The sequence below is a fragment of the Drosophila obscura genome, unplaced genomic scaffold, assembly GCF_018151105.1.
Source record: "Drosophila obscura isolate BZ-5 IFL unplaced genomic scaffold, ASM1815110v1 contig_73, whole genome shotgun sequence".
Classification (NCBI taxonomy): Eukaryota; Metazoa; Arthropoda; class Insecta; order Diptera; family Drosophilidae; genus Drosophila; species Drosophila obscura.
In genome coordinates, this window is record NW_024542865.1 from 1,210,727 (window position 1) to 1,228,618 (window position 17,892).

At 48.3% G+C, this 17,892-nt stretch overlaps 2 protein-coding genes across 5 annotated transcripts in view; one reads left to right on the forward strand and one right to left on the reverse strand.

The window, feature by feature from the left end:
• The window catches only part of LOC111065175 (neuroglian), a 38,083-nt gene extending 20,598 nt beyond the window's left edge, over nucleotides 1-17,485 (reverse strand). The window contains exons 1-3 of one of the 4 annotated variants that reach the window (XM_022353195.2): nucleotides 17,402-17,485; nucleotides 787-1,085; nucleotides 97-226 (exon numbers count right to left, since the gene is read on the reverse strand). In XM_022353195.2, coding sequence (XP_022208887.1) covers nucleotides 97-226; nucleotides 787-856 — 200 coding nt within the window. In that variant the 5' untranslated portion in view covers nucleotides 857-1,085; nucleotides 17,402-17,485. Of the gene's footprint in view, nucleotides 1-96; nucleotides 227-786; nucleotides 1,086-17,312 lie in introns of all 4 variants that reach the window. The other 3 variants (XM_022353194.2, XM_022353193.2, XM_022353197.2) reach the window with 3 other exon arrangements.
• Nucleotides 2,204-7,261, forward strand: LOC111065177 (actin cytoskeleton-regulatory complex protein PAN1). The gene is given in 5 exon segments (XM_022353199.2): nucleotides 2,204-2,669; nucleotides 3,246-4,178; nucleotides 4,180-6,702; nucleotides 6,776-6,924; nucleotides 7,010-7,261. Coding segments are annotated over 4 exon segments (3,735 nt in total). The 5' UTR covers nucleotides 2,204-2,449; the 3' UTR covers nucleotides 6,835-6,924; nucleotides 7,010-7,261.
• Nucleotides 17,486-17,892: the final 407 nt, after the last annotated feature.

Genomic DNA, 17,892 nt, shown 5'->3' on the forward strand with positions numbered 1-17,892 from the left:
CTCTTTTACAAGGAAATATACATATGTATGTACATATGTATGTGTGTGTATTTTTAAATATTTTAGTTTTAGTTTTAGTGTTACGTTTTTACTTACTCTGGCTCGGGCTGTCCATCGGCCTCGCACTCGATAATAAATGGATTGTCGCTCTCCTTATTCTGCTGCGCCACTTTGAAGAGAAGCTCGCCGGGTGCCGGTTGCTTGATGATCCGTGGCGGGGAGTTGGCTGTGGGTAGAGCAGGAGAGCAGGAGCGGTAAAGATTGATGAGCATTGGGATCTTGCCACTAATTGGTCGCATCAATTTTAAATTAGGTTCGATATTATTTTTAGACCTTGAGAACTATTGAATTTCTCACTCAATTTTTGAATGTGGGAGCCCACCACAACTTGGGGCTGTGTGTGGGAGTGGGAGTGGCAATGGAAATGGAAATACTTAAAGCGAGACAAATCGGACTTCCAAATTGATCTACTCCATCCACCCCCCACCATTTAGAGGCAATTTTTCGCCGTCTAATGGTCTAATGGGTAGGTAGATCTGAGGTGATCTACAGGCGATTAGCTTCGCCCTCGGGGGAAAAGCTGAGGCAGTTCCGAATATAGTTTTGTGCTATGCTCTGGGGGATAAGTAGAGATTTCCTGCTGGAGGAAAACATAGTTGTTTTTTTTTTTGTTCAGCTCATGACTGAGGGGGCTATTTGTCTATTGTCTATTTCTTTGGCTTCGAACATACTTAGATGGGGTGTTTTGCTCCCAGTGTAGATTCCCCCACCATTCGCTTTACTTACTTCTTGCCGTTGCACTGCCCAAAATGGCAGCTAGCAATATCGCGGCCAGCATCGTTGACTGCCGCCGCATTTTCGAGCTGCTCACTCTCTCTGACTCTCTCTGTCTCTCTCACTTCGCGTGCGTGTGCTTTTGGTTGTATTTGTGGTTGTAATTGCGGGTGTCTGGAATGTTACCTCTCCTTCTCCTTCTCCTTCTCCTTCGCCTTCTCCTGCAGCTCAGCTCTTAGATCTTACACAATTTTCACACTAATGAAAATAGCATCCAAGTCGAGCTCTTTTTATCTTTTCTCCTTGTCGCACTGCAAATAAAATTATTATTATGTTGATGATGTTGTCTAGAACTTTACACTTTTCAATGCGAAACGAAACGAAACGAGACGAGAGAGACGACGCGTACGAGCGAGAGAGTAATGTGGGTGGGTGGGTGGTTTGGCTGGTTGGTTGGGTGCAGGCAGTAAAAGTTTAGCACGTCTGCGTGTCTGAAAAGAGAGAGAGAGAGAGAGAGAGAGAAACAGACAGATGAGTAATACGTAATGAGTAATGCAATTATCCAATATGATGATTCCAACGAGGAAAGTGCTCAACTAATGCTCAACAGATGCGCTGCTCTCTGTGCCCGTCTAAGGAATGGAGTCGCATTTTGTGCGCTTAACATTTATAATAGAAAACCCTTAAGAAGATAATACAAGGAGATCTCTCTGGAATCACTCACTGAATCTCACTGGAAGAGAGAACAGAAAGAGAGAGAGAGAGAGAGAGAAGTGCCAGCTTTGTCCTTGGCGTATTTTATATATCGAAATGCAGCTCGGGGCACCAGCTTAAAATCGATTATTTTTGTTACTTTTCAACGATATTTGCCTTGGGTACAGAACAACAGTACAGCGCGGTCCAACGACGGAGGAAATGACCGAGAGACATGGGAAATACGAATATGCACCACAAAGATAACCCCAGACACAGAGGCAGAAGCAGAGCCACAGCCACAGCCAAAATATCGTCTATGAGAATCAATTGCAGCAAATGCACCAGCGAAATAGTCGAAAAGTCGATGCAAAATGGGTGCCAGAATGGTGGGTGGGGGGGGGGAGGTATCGTCATAGACCTGGTTACCCATAGGCCGTACTGTTGGCCATCAACGGAAAATAAAGAAAATGCAAAAATGGAAAATAGAAATGGGGCCAGAGGCCAGGCCAGTTAGCGGGAATACGAAACCGAACACCTGTGCATCATGGGATGGATGGATGATAGGGAAGGAGAGCAAAGCAGAGCAGAGGAGGGGAGGGGAGCAACCGCGACCTGGAGAAGGGTTCTGTTTCTGGCTGTGGCTGTGGCTCTGGTTTTGGTTCTGTTCTCCGTCTGTCCGCGCGTTAATTCAATTAGCGATTTCCCATTGAAATCGGTTGCAGCCCGTTGTGTGTGGCGTGTGGCGTGTGGTGTGTGCCGTGTGTGGGGCCAAAGCCAATGCTGACCGCCTCAGCTTCAAACTGGCTAAAATGCTGAACTGCAACGGACGTTCCCAGTTGTCGTCGTCGTCGTTGTCGTTGTCGGTTTCGGTTTCGTTTTCGGTTCTGTTTTTGTTGGTGTTGTTGTTGGTTTTGGTGTGATTGATGCCTTTGGAGTTATCGGTGTAATCGGTGTAATCGGAGTTGCAGTCGACGGTGCGATGAGCCACCAGCAGTTCCATCACTATCATCAGCACCATCACCTGCATCAAGTGCAATCGGATTCGCAGCTGGAAAGGACCTTGGGCACCGAAAGGAATCAACATCAACATCAACAGCCTCCGAATCCGAATCGAAACTCGAATACGGAGCGGGTCAGCCGAATTGGCTCAATGGACTTTCGTAATCTCTGCCAGCGCCTCGACGTGGATGGCCTGAGAGGTGAGTGCGAGTGCGAGTGCATTTTGCATTTAACTTGTGGAAACGAATGTATGTTCATTATAATATATCGCTTGTGTTGCTTTACCCAACTATGCCTCACATTGAAGTTTCCAATTGAAGCCACTAGGATTATATTTATTACGGTTCACTTGAACCACTAGAACTAGTTCATCTCGTGACACTCAACAACTCGAATAACTCAAATGCAGCTATGCATAATATCAAATACAGCAAATACCACAATTAGTGTAAATTTTTTTTTTTTTTTTTAAATTAACTAAACTGTGCTAATTAATTTAAAGATTTATTTTGCCTCTCCTCTGAATTGTTTTATTTAATTTTATTTTTATTCTGGGAACCGTCTCTGGGTTCCGACTCTGGGGACCGTGACTCAGCAGCCCCAAGGCGGTCAGAGTCGATAAAAAAAAAAAAGAGAATTGTAAAAAAAAAAATAAAATTTGTTGTTCCTGCTGCAATCAATATTTTGGTATTTTTAAAGTCTTTGAATGTATGTGAATTCATTTCCATTAATTCCAAAGAAAAATTTCTTAATTTTTTTTATTTTTTATTTTACAGCCAAGCTGCCGTCGTTTCCATCGCTGCCGCCACTGAAGCTGCCGAAATCGCTGCCTAAGCTGCGCGGACGCAAGATATTTCGCAGCTCCCGGAGAAACAACAGCAGCAGCAACAACCACAAGGATGTGGCCGGGGCAGGGGGAGGGGGAGCAACAGCCAAGGGAGGCGACGCTGGGGGAATGTGCACGCTGCCGTTGCCGCTGCCACCACAGTCGCAGCAGTTCATCAACCGCACGCCCCAGCGGATTTCCACCATCAGTTCGTTGATGTACGAGGAGCAGCAGGAGGGCACGGGCAAGGGCAGGGGCAGGGGACAAGGACAGGGACAGCCAGGCACGTATCGAAGTGCGGGCAGTCTGGACGATGACTACTATGCCCCGGAGAGCGGAGGCGGAGTCGGAGGCGGAGTCGGGGAGCGGGCTTCGCGACCCATTAGCCCCGTGAAGATGCCCTCGCCGCCAGCGGGAAGCCAGCGGGAAGGCCAGAGCCAGCCGACTCTGACGCAGCGCCTGCAGAGGGGCTACAAGAGCCTCAGCGAGCTGCGGCTGAAGCATCTGTTCGCCAAGCAGACGGTCGTGCGGCGGGACAACATCGAGGTGGACCGCTACGTGGAGCAGTACGAGGCAGAGCTGCGGTCGGAGCAGCGGGCACAGGCACGCAGGGACCGGCAGATAGCCGACAACTACGACATTCGATTCAAGACGCTGGCCGATGGCGAGGAGGAGGGACACGCAGGGCACGCGAGGCACGCGAGGCAGGAGGAGCGTTCGAAGAAGCCACCGAAGCCACGCAGCGTGGCCGAACAGAGTGGGGACGAGAGTGGCATGGAGGGGACACCGCCACTGCCCACGAGAACCAGGAAGCCGGGCATTGCGGCCACGCGCTTTGCCAAGGTCCGACAGCCGCCGCTGCAAATGGAGGAGGAGGACAAGCACGAGATGGAAATGGAGCTGGTGGTGGAGGGGGGAGGGGGAAGTGGCAAAGGAGCAGCTTGAGGCTGCGCCGCGTCGCAGCAGCTGCAAGCAGCTGTTCCAAAAGCTTCCCAGCTTTCCCAACAGTCTTGCCAGTCTCCAGAAGCGCAGCAAGGTCAGCGAGGAGGAGGGCGAGAAGGCAGAGAAGGCAGAGAAGGGAGGGCAGGGGGAGCAGACTCCACCACCAGCAAAGTCGGCTATCCGCCAAAACATTAAGAGGCTGCGCAAGTCCATCAAGCGGCCAGCGAGGCGCAAGCAGCCGCAGAAACAGCCGCAGAAGTCAGTCGACGAATCGGATGAAGAGGAGGAGCAGCAGCAGGAGCAGGGGCAGGGACAGGGGCAGGAGGAGGGGGCGCCACCAGTGGCCAAATCGTCTGGCAATTTGAGAGCACGCCTCATCCGCTTTGCCTCCACGGAGCAGCTGCAGGAGCGCTGGCGGAAAAGCTTCAAGACGGCGGGACAGGATGCGCAGAGGAGCCCCAAGGCAAAGGCAGACGACGGGGCGGGAGCGGGGGCGGGGGCAGCGACCGGCATGGCCATTGGTGTCCATCTGGAGCGAACCCTCACGAAGCTCAACGAGAAGATGCATCAGCTGAAGTTTTTTCAGCGGCAGGGCGCCGCCGCCGCCGCCGCCTCGACCGAGGAAGTCGGCGGTGTGCAGCCCCAGCTCCAGCCCAAGCCCAAGCCGAATACTGTCGGTCACGAGCCCGTCTACATTGACGACGATGAGGAGCTGGCCGCCACCTATCATCGCAGCGATAGCGACGAGGACGATGACGAGGATGAGGCGGAGCGTGGCAGCCAGGACAGCGGACAGGATGTCTGTGCTGAGGAGGCATTTGGCCAGCAGGATGAGGAAGAGGACGAGGATGAGGATGGGGATGGGGAGAGCGGGGAGGAGACACAAATGGAGCATCCCCTATCAGGAGCTTCGTCCGCCCACGCTGCTCGACAAATGGCGACGCTGGCTGAGCTACAAGCGGCGGCTGCTGCAGCGGCAGAGGGGCGACGCTCCTTCACGGCCTGGAGCAGCGAATCGCTGGAGGAGATCCCCGACGAGGACTATCCCCGGGTGCTCATCCACCAGGAGCACACCGACGACTCCTGCGAGTCCACGCTGATCATTGCCGTCTCCACGAAGCCATCGCCATCGCCATCGCCATTGCCATCGTCGCCAGCCCCCCCAACCCCAAGCGGCAGCGGCGCGTGGCTGCCCAACGCAGAGATCATCTCCAGCTTCAAGGAGCAGCAGCTGGGAGAGGCGGAATCGTGGCCGGGTGCCCGCTCCCTGTACAAGCCAAAGAGCATCGACATCTTCGAGGCGTCGGGGCCCGCCTTTGCCGACTTCGATGAGGCGCTCCGCAACGCCCCCATACTGAGGATCAGTGCCGGGAGCAGCTGCGACACGAGCGGCGACGAGGAGGCCGACGACAGCAGCTCCAGGGTCACCCGAATACGAATGCAGCCAGATGCGCCCCCAAGGATTGGCAACAGCAGGGAGAGCCTCATGGCCCAGGAGCATGAGGAGGAGGAGGAGGCAGTGGAGGAGGAAGAGGCAGAGGAGGAGTCCACAAAAGAGGATGAGCGAACCTGGGAGCGACCGCCTTCCGCCTCGCCACCGCCCCCGCCGCTTCCACAGCGACGTCCACCGCAGCGCAAGGCCACTCCACCGTCGCCGGCAGCGCCCATCTATGATGCAGTGCCTCCGCCGCTGCCCACCAGCAAGCCCCCGCCCCTCAGCATGACTCCCCCTGCTGCTGCTGCTGCTCCCCCTGCTGCTGTGCTGCCACAGAGGAGCAGCGCCTCCATGTCGCGCCCGGCCAAGCCGCTGGTCAAGACCAGCTCCCTGCGGCTCACCTACAACGAACAGGTGCATCCCGGCGACATTGGCAAGGTGAACAAGCTGATCTCGCGATTCGAGGGCGGCCGCCGGCCACGCCTCTGTCCACGGCGTCTGCACAGCGAGGAGTACGAGCTGCATGCCACTTCATCGAGCTTCAGCGGGGGCGAGGAGGAGGAGGAGAAAGAGGATGATGCAGAGGAGCAGCAGGAGCAGGAGGAGGAGGCAGCATCTCCCATTACTCCCACAAATCGGCCAGTCGTCGTCATACCAGAGATCGTTACCACACAGCCCAGCATAAGCAACAACAACAACAACAACAACAGCGGCAGCGGCAGCAGCAGCAGGAGAAGGAAGGAGGAGTCCTTGTCGCTGTCCCTGGACCAATGCCTGGATCGCCAAAACTCCAACTGCAGCCGATCCGAGTACGGATCGCCCCTGGCCTATCCGTATCCCAGCAAGCGGCGCAGCTCGACGGGTGCAGCTCCTCCCTCCCAGCTGACGCCACCGCAGCAACAGATGTTGCAACAGCAGCAGCAGCAGCAGCAGCTGCAGCTGCAGCAGGCGGCACGACAACAGGCACGACGCAGCCGACGATCCATGACCCGCGACGATGAAAACTTTTACAGCTTCGACAGCGACGAAGGTGAGTGGAACCGAAGCTGCAGATTGCAGACTGCAGATCTGATGCATTATCTTTGATCTTTGATCCGTTGCAGAGAATAGCTACTACTCCATTAGCCCCTCGGGCAGCAGTCGGTACGTGGTGGAGATATGAGCAGAGTTACCTAAACATATTCAGAGGATACACATCTAGGGCCTAAGGATCACATCTAAGCATCACCTTCAGTCGAAGAAAAACAAGTAGGTAAGAGACTCTCGATGGGTGCCTGGTGCCGCCTCTCAGTATTTTATGCCCTTCAAATTCTTATTGACATTCCTTTTTTTGGTAGAATGCATGGAACTAATGGAACTAATGGAACTGTTAACCCCAAACCCATCGCACGGGAGTATACACAAGTACATATATCCAAATCCAAGATTCAAGAAACTTGGCATCAATGAAATTACTTTATTGGATGTTATATCAAGATCTTAAGAGTCATAAAATCGATATATATGTATTTTAGCGAAACTAATCAGATAGTCCCGTGATCATAAATAATTATACATGCATGCATACAGTAGGTAACTGTAGCTAAAACTATATAATTTTTTTTTTTTTTGGATAATTGTTTAAGCCCTTAAATAGATAACGATTAATTAAAAAATCAATTAAAAAATCAATTTTAAAAAATCGATCTAAAAAATTGTATGTAATAGTTTTTTGCCTCTAAAATAACTGTACATACGGGTGATACTGAACAGAAAAAAAAAAAAAAACTGATCAAAAGAATGCAAACAAAATTGTTAATAAATTGCAGTTGCAGTTGCAGTCGCAGACAGAGTCCATCTGCTGCCAGTAGGGTAGGGGGTAGGACGACTGTTGGAGGGGTTGGCCAAGTCCGTTCCAAGTTGATTAATGCACCCAGGTATGGGAGGGGTGGGGGACACAACAGCTGACACTTCCACCACCACCACGCACCACCAGGGGACCACCAGGGGACCATCCATCCATCCATCCATCCAGGCAGGCAGGCAGCAAATTTAAGCGCGTGCGGTGGTTGAAATGCAATGCTCCTAGTTCGTTCCTCCCTTCCCTCCCTGCCACCGCTCTTTACCCGTGAGTCCACTCCTATCGCCCGAATCGCTGACTGAGCGCATTTTAATTCATAATTTATGCTAATTAATTAATTTGGTAAAGTATCCGCCAGCAGCGAATATTTATGTACGATCAGAGAGAGGGGTGGACAAAACGAGTTTATTTACATAATATATGTAGGGAAATATACATACAGACATACTTACATATGTATGTATTTAAATGTATGTATACGAAAACTCAATTCAAGAATCAAATAAATACAGGGTATCCTGGGCGATCGATCATTTGATCCTAAATGCTGCTACTGCCCTGCCCCTATTGCCAAATATAAGAGATATTTATTTATGATCTACATATGCACATACATAATGAATGAGCTGTAATGAGTTTTTTTTCCTTACAATGGGGAGGTTTAACTATGAGGAAGTACGTACTTCCCACCCAGAACTAGATTAGCTTTTGCTTTTGCTTGATTGCGTTTTGGAATTGAAAGGAAATCTTTGGTGATGCATACTCGTACGCATACGTTCGACGATCACTGTAAGTCAGGGCTCGGGCACGCAGGCACTCACATATTTTGGTGCGTTTTGTGTGCAGCTCCATGTGGTTGTTCCCACAAGTAACCTTTTCTTGTGCGGATTCGTGGATGTGACTTAACTTAAGGCAGTCAATCGATTCTTCCCTTCCCATATATCTGCATATATCTATCGCAGATACCGTAATACCATAGCTGGAGGGATGGATGGATGGATGGATGAATGCAACGGCAAAAGTATCATCAAAAGCTTCCGACTCCAAGCAGCAACTTTATTACGTTTTTGGCTACGATTTGCTGCGACTTTGATGTTGATTGGCCGTGGCCCTGGCCCTGGCCTTGACCGTGCCCTTGGCCCTTCTTTGATTTGACTGCAATGCAGTGGTCCTTAGTTTCCATGGCCCCTCCCCCTTACTCCTCACGCTCCCCTGCCCAGCGCTTTACGGCACTATCCGCTTTCCGTTTTCCGTTTCATGACTGACGTTCGACGCCTGCTGCGCTGCTGCTGCTGCTGCTGTTTCTGTTTCTGTGCGGCACATTTTGCGGTTGATTCATCAGAGCGGCGGCTTAGGGCAATCTCTTGATGGTCCTTTTGCCCTTGCCCCATCCCCCTCCCCATCCACTTCCACTTCTCTTTCTCAGTTTACTTCGAGTGTCGGTAAACGGTAAACGGTACGGGGGTGCGGGGTGTTGAGTGAGTGTGATTGAGTCACTCTTCCCTCCATCACTTTCTCTCTCTCTCTCTCTGTCAGGCCCTTTAATCAGAGAATTTTAATTAGCACCCTCACCTCTCCCCTTTAATTAAAGATTTCTTGCAACTGGCAATGGCACACTAATTCTCTCTCTCTCTTTCTCTGTCGTCTTTCTGGTCAGCTACCCTATACCCACCCTACTTCACTCCCACCCTACTTCCCTCCCTCCTAATCAGCCCTCATCGGAGCGCATTAAATTCAAATAAATTTCCCAAATTAAGAAAACCCGAACCAGTAATGAAACGAATCGGAACGCGGTGGGGGTGGGGGGGGGTCTGGCACCAGCCATCCAATAATATGCCTTCATCGACCAGCATTTTCTCATACGAGCAGAGAATTGCAATTAATGTTGACTTTCGGTTGCAATTAAAACTACATACATACAGACAGCACACACATGTATGTATTTTTGTATATAATTTTATTACTGGAAAATTCTTCATTAACCCCGTGGGTGTGGAGGAAGCCAAAGCAAATACTCTGTAAGTGCCACAAAAGGGAAGTGTGCTTAGGTAGCAAATAAATAGTTAACGTCCATGAATCAAATGATATTCAATTCCCCTCCCCACCCCACCCTCTCGTTGCACAGCTTCATATGCAACCCTCGGCAGCAGCAGCAGATGCAGAGATGCGGCAGTCCGTTATTTGACACGCGACTGGGATACCAATCGTATGCCACACAATGTAGCAAGCGAACCCCGCCATGGTGGTGGCATGGGGTGTGTATGTACATATAAGGAGTAGTATATACAGGAGTCTGATTCGATCCCACAATCCACCCCAATTCAATGGGAACCTTTTGTGCCTTTTGTTTTATCCTGGCCCTCGGACAGCGAATGGATTAGCCTGGTTGAATGATTGACTGACTGACTGACTGACTGACCGGACTAAATTTTGATGCGAGTAAGCAAAACTGATTAAAGGGACAATAGCTACGTAACTTTGTATGTACATATGTATGTACGTATGCATGTGAGAGCCATTCGTGTCTTTTGATACAGTGAAAGCTCGCGAAGGCGGAAGGAAGCGATCATGAGACGACAGGCCACGCGACTTATGTACTTATGTACGTGCATGCACATATGTATGTATGTATGAAAGGAAGTAGCTTTGCAGCCTTGATCTTGTTAAGCCAATAAATAAATTGCGCAGCCCCAAAGATCGGGCTTTCCAATGCGTTTTTACCGCTACTTCACTCAAGCATACATAGATGTTTAACCCACTGACAACCCACAAAAAAAAAAAAAAAACAATTTCAGTCAAGCAGTTCCCACATCCAGCAACAACAACAGCAAGCGACAGAGCGAGGAAGCGACAGAGAGAAAGTCTAAGGAAGTGACCAAAGCGGAGCGCAAAGCTTTTTGCTTAGACAGAGACAGAGAGAGGGAGAGGGAGAGCGAAAGAGGGATAGAGAGATAGCGAGAATAGAGGTGTACAACGAGCGAGCGGAGAGGGGGGGGGCGCGCAATAGTGGTTGGAAGTTTCCGTCGGGTTTCCGGACCACATGCGAGAAGTTCAATGCTCCTCTTTTTGCGGCGGCAACAGGGTGGGTGGGGGGGTGGCTCTGCTCCCTACTCCCTGCTCCCTGCAATATAATGCAATGCAATTTATGGAATGGCGCCGCAAATAGGAAAAACTCTGACACTCTGCCTGCGACACACAGCTGGCGACCAAGACTAACGGACGTTAGCAGCCCAAAGAAGACCGAAGAAGACCGAAGAAGACCGAAGAAGTGCCGCAGCAAGCGAGTGAGCAGGAGAGAGGGTGTACTGGGTTCTGCGAGTATTCCATTCCATTTCATTCCACTGGGGAAGCTAAATCCCATCTGAGCGCCATGCTAAGAGCTATCAATTCATTAATTGGATACTGGGAAATGGCATAATGCAGAAATGTGGACACATTTCACATGGATGGAAATCAAATTAATTTCCCATTCAACATACATAATCGAATGTTGATTGAACTATTAAATTAGTGACAGTAAAAAAAAAGAAAATCGAGCAGTAAACTGATTGATGTAAAATAATGCCAAAAACATACGTACAAACATAAGTACAAACATATGACATATGTATGCACAGTTATGCAATCCAAAAAATCAAATTAAATCTGTAAATCTTGGACTATAGATTGGAGATCTGAATTCCTTCCTTAGCGTCCCCGCCGTCAGGCAGTCAGTTCTCCTCCCTCTGGCAAACGGCACAGCCAGACAGTGGGAGAGAGCAACAAGCGAGCGCGGGAGAGTGACTCAAGCTGAAGAGCACACACACACAGATCTCTTTCTTGTGTGCATGCATATGTATGTATGTATGTACGAATTACCTACTCGCAATTGTTAGCGGGACGACACCACACCCATTGAGACAATAATTGGCAAGTATTGGCATATGCCCATGCACACCCCCCGCCCCACAACAAGTCTGATTGCGATTCTCTTTCATTGTTTGTTCTCCATTCTCTTCGTTTGTCTCCATTGTCCATTATGCGCACGAGAACTATGGGGAATGATGAGAGGAGATTCTTGTTGGAAACCATTTTACATCTTATTTAATATAAATGGGATATTATGAATCTGGTAGAGTTGCCTAATGAGTCGGCGAGGAATACCCGTACCCGACTCTCGCTGGTTGCCTCCACTGTATCAGCATTAAGTGCCCATGCCACGTGTGGCAAGCAACATAGTTGCATACATTTAACCCATATGCCAAGAGGGCCCTAAGTAACCCAACCGCCCATCTGTCCCTTGGCCACTGGCCATTCATGGCCCGGACGAAGAGCCAACTAACAAAGGGAGGGAGGGAGGTGCTGCTGGGTATGCAAATTGCAATGCGCGGCAGATTCGGAGACACCATTTGCATCGTGTGTGTGTGTGTGTGCACCTGTGCCACATGCCACATGCCACATGGGGGTTCTGTTCTGCCCTCCCAACCACGCGGCAAGCTACCAAAAAACACTCAAAAGTGCAATGCACTCGCGTGGCGACGCAGTCGGCGCTGGCGTTGACTGAGAAACGGTACCTAGGAGCAACCCCACCCCACACACCCCACAGTAGCCTCCGGTAGAGAAAAAGAAATACAAAACAAACAAAAAATCTAACCGCTAAAACCGCGAACCGGCATGGAGTCTCCCCCCGCTGCTAGCCATGCCCTGCCCCACTGTTGCACAAACTGACTGCAGCACTGTGTGGCAAAGAGAGACGGGCGGGAAATGTGCGGCATGGTATGGAGGCGATTTCTGTGGAGCTACCATATGGAGTTCATATGAAACTGGAGCCTTCATCATTTCCCAACATCTAATGTCGCCGAACTAACGATAATGCCGTTGGCTAAAATCTATATAAATGTGTCTGTACATATGTATGTATGTATGTATTTATCTGCGAGGAATGGTAAATGTGGGATAGCTGTGTGGGTATTATATTATGTGGGTATTATGAATGGAATTGGGTCAGTCAGCAATCGACTGGAAGTGATTGATCAATCAATTAATTAATTAATTAATTAATAATTATTAAATAGATTGTCGTATTAGCAGCGTCTTGGGTAATAAATCTTTTTATCATGTAATTTCCTCTCAAAAGTTACTAAATAAATGTCGAGACAGACAGTAGGAAAACTGTTAATCATTAATCATTATTCATATCGAATCAGCAATAATCCTCCTAGTCCTTCTGCGAGAACTTACGCACAATCTTTCGCACTCCAACTTTTCCGTTGGAATGTTGTTTTCCGATTCGATTCAACAATTAAATATTTACAAATTAGCTTCCATCGATTTCTACTTTGATTTCTGGTCGAGCAGCGCCAAAAGCAAATCAGAGCAGATCGCAAAAGGAAGTGGAAACAAACCGCAAACAAAACTTTGGCGGACGTGGAAGTATACATATCTCCAGCGGATTCCAGGGTATTTGCACACGAAACAAGCCACTGAGCCAACGCCAACGAGCTGGCAAGCGCGCGGGCGGTGAGGGCAGGGCAGGGCAGACCATCCGAATAACGAAAACCGAACTGGAAACGATGCTTGATGATGACCTCATCATTTGCAGGCCGGCCCGAGGATTGTTTACTGTACGACGCGCGAGTACGAGTCGGCCGGCGGCCTGCTGCCATCCATGCTCCATGCTTTCCATGCTGTCATGCTGTTCGGTGGGCCTTGGGGTCTCTGGCAATGTATTGCCACCGCCACCGCCGCCGACCACGCGCACCACAAAAAATGTACTGTGTGTGTGGGGGGGGAAGGGGTGGGACTTATTGATTTTCTGCTGCTCAAAAAGGATTTCGGTGGGACATGCAACCATCAGCCCAAAAGGCAAATGACATCAGACACGAGTGGAGAGTGGAGAGCGGGGAGCGGAGAGCCGAAACCACACAAAGGATTGTTATTGCTGTTCCGCTTTTGGGGAATTGGATTAAAAGTGGAACCAAGAGCAAGAGAGAGCGAAAAGAGCAAAGAGAACGCCGAACGCCGAACGCTGAACGCAAGCGAGAAATGACGCAATCGCCAGCTGTTTGGCAAAGTCAACACAGAACCATGCTGGAGAGTGTTTTGAGACTGTTGCGAGGAGGTGAGCCGGCCGCGGGTCTGGCGGGATACGGGGGCGGGCAGGGCGGGCAGGGCAGCATCTAAAAATGTGCCCCCCAGAACATATCAAACGAAACGAGAAACAAATCCACATGGCAAAAGCTCCGGGGAAAAAGATACAGTCCGCGATATATCAATACACAAATATCCACGCACGCAACACATATACATACATACATACATACTATATACTATGTATATCATACATATATTTACTCAATTGGAATACACAAATTTGTTGTTTATTTTTAATCTTTGAGTTGTGTTTTTTTTTTTGTTATTTTTGAATATTTTTTGGGTGTTCCATTTGAATTATAACAAATGCCAGGCAATTGCACAAAAATATCAACATAAATATCATCAAATAAGAGCAGGAGAGGAGGGGCAGGCCGGATGATAGAAGGGGAGGAGCGGAGCGGAGCGGAGCGCAAAAGATATCGATGATATCACTTTGTTATGTCTGGGGGGGGGGAGCACAGAAATCAAAGAGGACAGGACATATAACAGGGAGCAAAGGGGAAACACAATATACGGAAAACTGATTCCATAACTGATCGGAACTGATGGGTCGGTCGATAAATGAATCGTTTCCCCGAGCCATTTAAGTGTTTTTTCCGCAAGGTAACGATATCGTGCCATCAATCAAATGTCCATACATATTTATGTACATTTGTATATATACTCTTCTTCTGTCTGCTTGATTTGATATCAAATCTCTTTTGATGATTTATCGATGGAAAATTGCATTTACTCTTTATATTTCGACCGAAAAGAGCGAAAAAAACCCAGAGAACTCCGAGTACTGAACCTGACGAACCATGACCAAAGCGGCGTGAGTGTCCCCCCCGAGTGATTCAGGCACACCGCGCGCCACTCCGCACCCCCCTGCTAAGGGGTCAGCTGCTTGAATAATGAACTGTTTTAATTATGCTCGACATTCTCCATTGTTTGCCATATTATAAATTAGGTTATATACGGGAGGGGTGGGGCGGGGCGGAACACTGGATTGAACTTCAATTCAGTGTGGCCTCCGTACTTGAATTCCAAGTTCTTTTTTTATCGCTTTCAATTGTAGCGCTTGTCCTCGCTGAAAATGATCCATATAAATGCGGGGTTAGAAGGGGATGGGGATGGGAATGGGAATGGGAGGGTGGGTGTGAGGCATCAATTGATAATATGTACATATGTATATGCATATGTATGTGTGCACAGGCAATATCAGTGAGACAGGAATCAGGAGTCAAAGAATCAAGCCAATTAAATGTTTCCGAATAATTTACACAAATATATTTAATGCTATGACATCATCAGGGTCCTCTAATATGATTGCACTTGACAACCTTCGCGATAGGCATGGCCATGGCTGCGATTGCATATCAGCGAGACGTTTCTTAGCATACAGTGGAACTTCTATGACACGAACCTTCACACTACACCTGCCTCCAATGCCAACACCAATAACTCTTCGCATCGGCATAGGACGAAAGCGGAAACCAAACATTGAAATAAAATTGCCATCGAAGGTGGCACAGACCGAATCCCAACCAAGTTGGAGTGGCAACCGCCAACCGAGTTTTAAGTTTATTCAGCTACGTACCCTCCTCCGGGAGACAATCCTACCATTCAGGTGAATCACTTTGCCAGGGCAGTAGTGAGTGAAGACTTTCAAAATGAAGCTGAGATAAAATGCTGCCGCTTTTAGCTGGAACCCTCAAGCTGCTTAATGCTGAAAGGGGGGCATCACAGTCATCTTTTAGGTGATCCTCACCGTACTTCAATAAATATTTTGAGCGCGCCTAATGCAAGCTTGAGCTCTTCTATCTGTCTCTCGCCGCTTTCCCTTGTCTGTGCGTGTGTGTGTGTGTGTGTGTGTGTCTATGAGTGGAGTGTTCACTCTCGCTCTTTCTCTCTCACACTCTTGGGAGAGGGCTTTTTTATGACTAAGCTAAGCAGAAGCTGCAGAATATTTCTCAAGATCATTTTGCTCTCTCTGTCTCTCTTTGAACACACAGCTCCTCCACACCACACCTTCCCGCGGGGCAAGCGGCAAGGGCATTCATTAACCCAACCATCCAACTGGCAACTGGTAGGGTAATTTTTTAGGTCGGATTGGGGCGGAGGTATTTGGCTGTCAACTGCGATGCTGACGTTGACGTCGACGTCGACGTAGACGTCTCTGCTGGGGCGTAGCGGGTACGCAGTATTAACAATAATGACGTCTGCCGTCTGCCAGCGATGACCGCATGGGCGGCGTTGCCACAGAAGCACGCACAAAAGAATTCGAGAGAGAAATCGGTTTGGTTAATTTTAGTTTAAATTATTTTTCAGATTTATTCTCATATAATTGATACATGGAGAAAAGATAGAGAGCGACAGAGAGAGAGAGAGAGAGAGCGGGAGAGAGATAGATACATATGTATCTTCGCTGTCTGCGTGGTGAATGATCATGACTACGATGATGATGATGGCATGGCAACATTGATGTCAGCATCTGCATCTGCCCCACCTTAGTGAACGCTCACACACACACACTCTCTCGCAGCACACACACACACACACACGCACTAATACCAGTGCACAACTTTAATTCGCGCTCATTGTCTGCCTTTTTGTATTCTCCTCCTCTGCCTGCTCTTCTACCATTCAACATCTCTTTCTAGCTAGCAAAACCTGTTTTGTGTGTGTTTGAGCTCAATCGCAAGTCTCACTCAACTTGGTTGATTTTTTGTTGTATTTCGTATTCATTCAAATTGTACGTTAGCCAATCTGGGATTTATGGAAAACTTACCTTTGGAAAAACGTTAAGAAAAGTTGATTTTCTCTGGGGTCTAGCAGCAAACGCAACAGCAACAACAACAACAACAACAACAACAACAACCGTATTGTGCTCAAAACTCCGACTCTGACTCCAACTTTGACTCAACCACCGCACCGCAACCAGACCAGGTAAGCGGCAAGAGAGAAAGAGCGAGAGAGAGAGAGAGAGCCAGGCCAGAGGAGCGAACGAAGCGAGAACCAAGCGCCGAAACGAACTCAAAACTCGATTACGAAGTTTTGGCTTCGTTGTACGGTACGGTATGGTACATAATGCAATACATACAAAAACAACAAAATGTAACAAAAAGTGATGAAAAACAGCAGAATAATTTTCAACAAGCTGCTGCTATTGCCTCCGAGCGGGACTCTCTCGAGTTGAGCTCTTTTTGTTTCGTACAGCCAAACTTTAATTAATTTCGTTTTTGTTTCAAAAGTTGTTTTTGCTGTTGCTGTTGCTTTTCCTTTCGCTGCTTTCATTGGCGTCCTATGTGTGTATGTTGCCTCTTCTCCTTTCTTGTTGTCATCATGTGCTTCGCGTTAATTCCGCATAACTATTTTCTTTTTTACAATTCGTATTTGTTTCAATTCAACTATTTTGGGCGCGGCACAAAGTGAAAAATTTAGAAGAAAAAAAAAGCATCTTTTGTTTGGTTTTGCAATTTAGCAGCCAATTGTTGGATTGGAATCTCTGTATGTCTCTTTTTCGACCGCCCATTCTAAACAATTCGCACACACATCCAAATCTATTGATGGACACACACACACACACACACAGAGAGGGAACGGAGGAGCACAAATAGCCACAGGAAAAAAAAGGAAGGAAAATTTAAAAAAGCCAAGTAAATAGGAAACTTTTCTATGCCAACATTTCTATGAACACGGCCGCGGCGACAGTCAGTCGGACTCTCTCGCTCGGTACCCGGCACTCTTCTGACTCTTACACACACACACGTACCGCAAAGACACAACCGGGCGCAACGAAAAAAAATTAGTGTATGAATTTTAGGATTGTTGATACTAGATTGATATATCGATATAGGTGATATTTTTTATTTTTGATACGATAATATCGGTACGATATTTTTGTCACCGACTATGTCAAGAATCGATATATGTTTTGTTTGCGTCGCAAGGATAAGGTATGAGGCGTGACGAATGACGTCACAAAAATTCAGAGCTTTCAAGAAAAATACTCACCTCACCACATAACTCACCGTGGGGGATTTTAATACTGGGGCCATACCTTGCCATGACCCAGTCGAAAGAGAGCACTCAAAACGCTCTCCGGACTCATTTTTACGTTTCTTATAGCCTTTTTACACTGGGCGCGTCTGCTATCGATATCGGCATAGACGCAATGAAGCAGAAAAGGCGTTTACATTGGAAGACGTGCGTCTTGAATTTGGATTTGGGTGCTTGATGACAAGGAAAGAAACACAAATTTTG